Source organism: Neophocaena asiaeorientalis, unplaced genomic scaffold, assembly GCF_003031525.2.
Source record: "Neophocaena asiaeorientalis asiaeorientalis breed wild unplaced genomic scaffold, Neophocaena_asiaeorientalis_V1.1 scaffold828, whole genome shotgun sequence".
NCBI lineage: Eukaryota > Metazoa > Chordata > Mammalia > Artiodactyla > Phocoenidae > Neophocaena > Neophocaena asiaeorientalis.
In genome coordinates, this window is record NW_020175443.1 from 1944770 (window position 1) to 1945143 (window position 374).

Consider the following 374-nt stretch of genomic DNA (forward strand, 5'->3'; position numbering starts at 1 on the left):
CCGGGCCCCCGTGCCAGGTGCGGTTTGGTCCTCCCCGGGCGCCGTAGGCGGCGCATCTCGCTCGCGCCCCAGGCAGAGGTGCTCGCGCGTCTGAGGCGGCGGCAGGAGCTGAGCGGAGACGCCGCTGTAGCGGCCTCCTCTTCCCCATTTCCGCGCCTCTGGGACCATGGCCGAGCAGGCGGGTAAGGAAGGGCTGAGCCGTCCTGTCCCGGCCCCGGGGCGCCTGAGGGGAGCTGGCGGCCTCTCGGGGGTTTCGGGCTGAGTGGACCCTCGTGGGTACCGGCTCCTTAGAGAATTTGGGGAGTGAGCACAGCGCTCGCCGAAGACTCGGAGGTTGTGGGGAGCGGGGATAGAGGGCTCGCGGGGAGGGCGGC

The 374-nt window shown here is 72.2% G+C and overlaps 1 protein-coding gene across 6 annotated transcripts in view; it reads left to right on the forward strand.

The window, feature by feature from the left end:
* The window catches only part of LOC112415112 (E3 ubiquitin-protein ligase RNF185), an 88016-nt gene that overhangs the window by 32389 nt on the left and 55253 nt on the right, over positions 1–374 (forward strand). Inside the window, exon 1 of one of the 6 annotated variants that reach the window (XM_024767913.1) lies at positions 57–182. The exons of the other annotated variants lie outside the window; for them this stretch is intronic. Within the exon in view, the coding sequence (XP_024623681.1) occupies positions 167–182 (16 nt within the window). The 5' untranslated portion in view covers positions 57–166. Of the gene's footprint in view, positions 1–56; positions 183–374 lie in introns of those variants that run through there. 6 annotated transcript variants of the gene reach the window in all.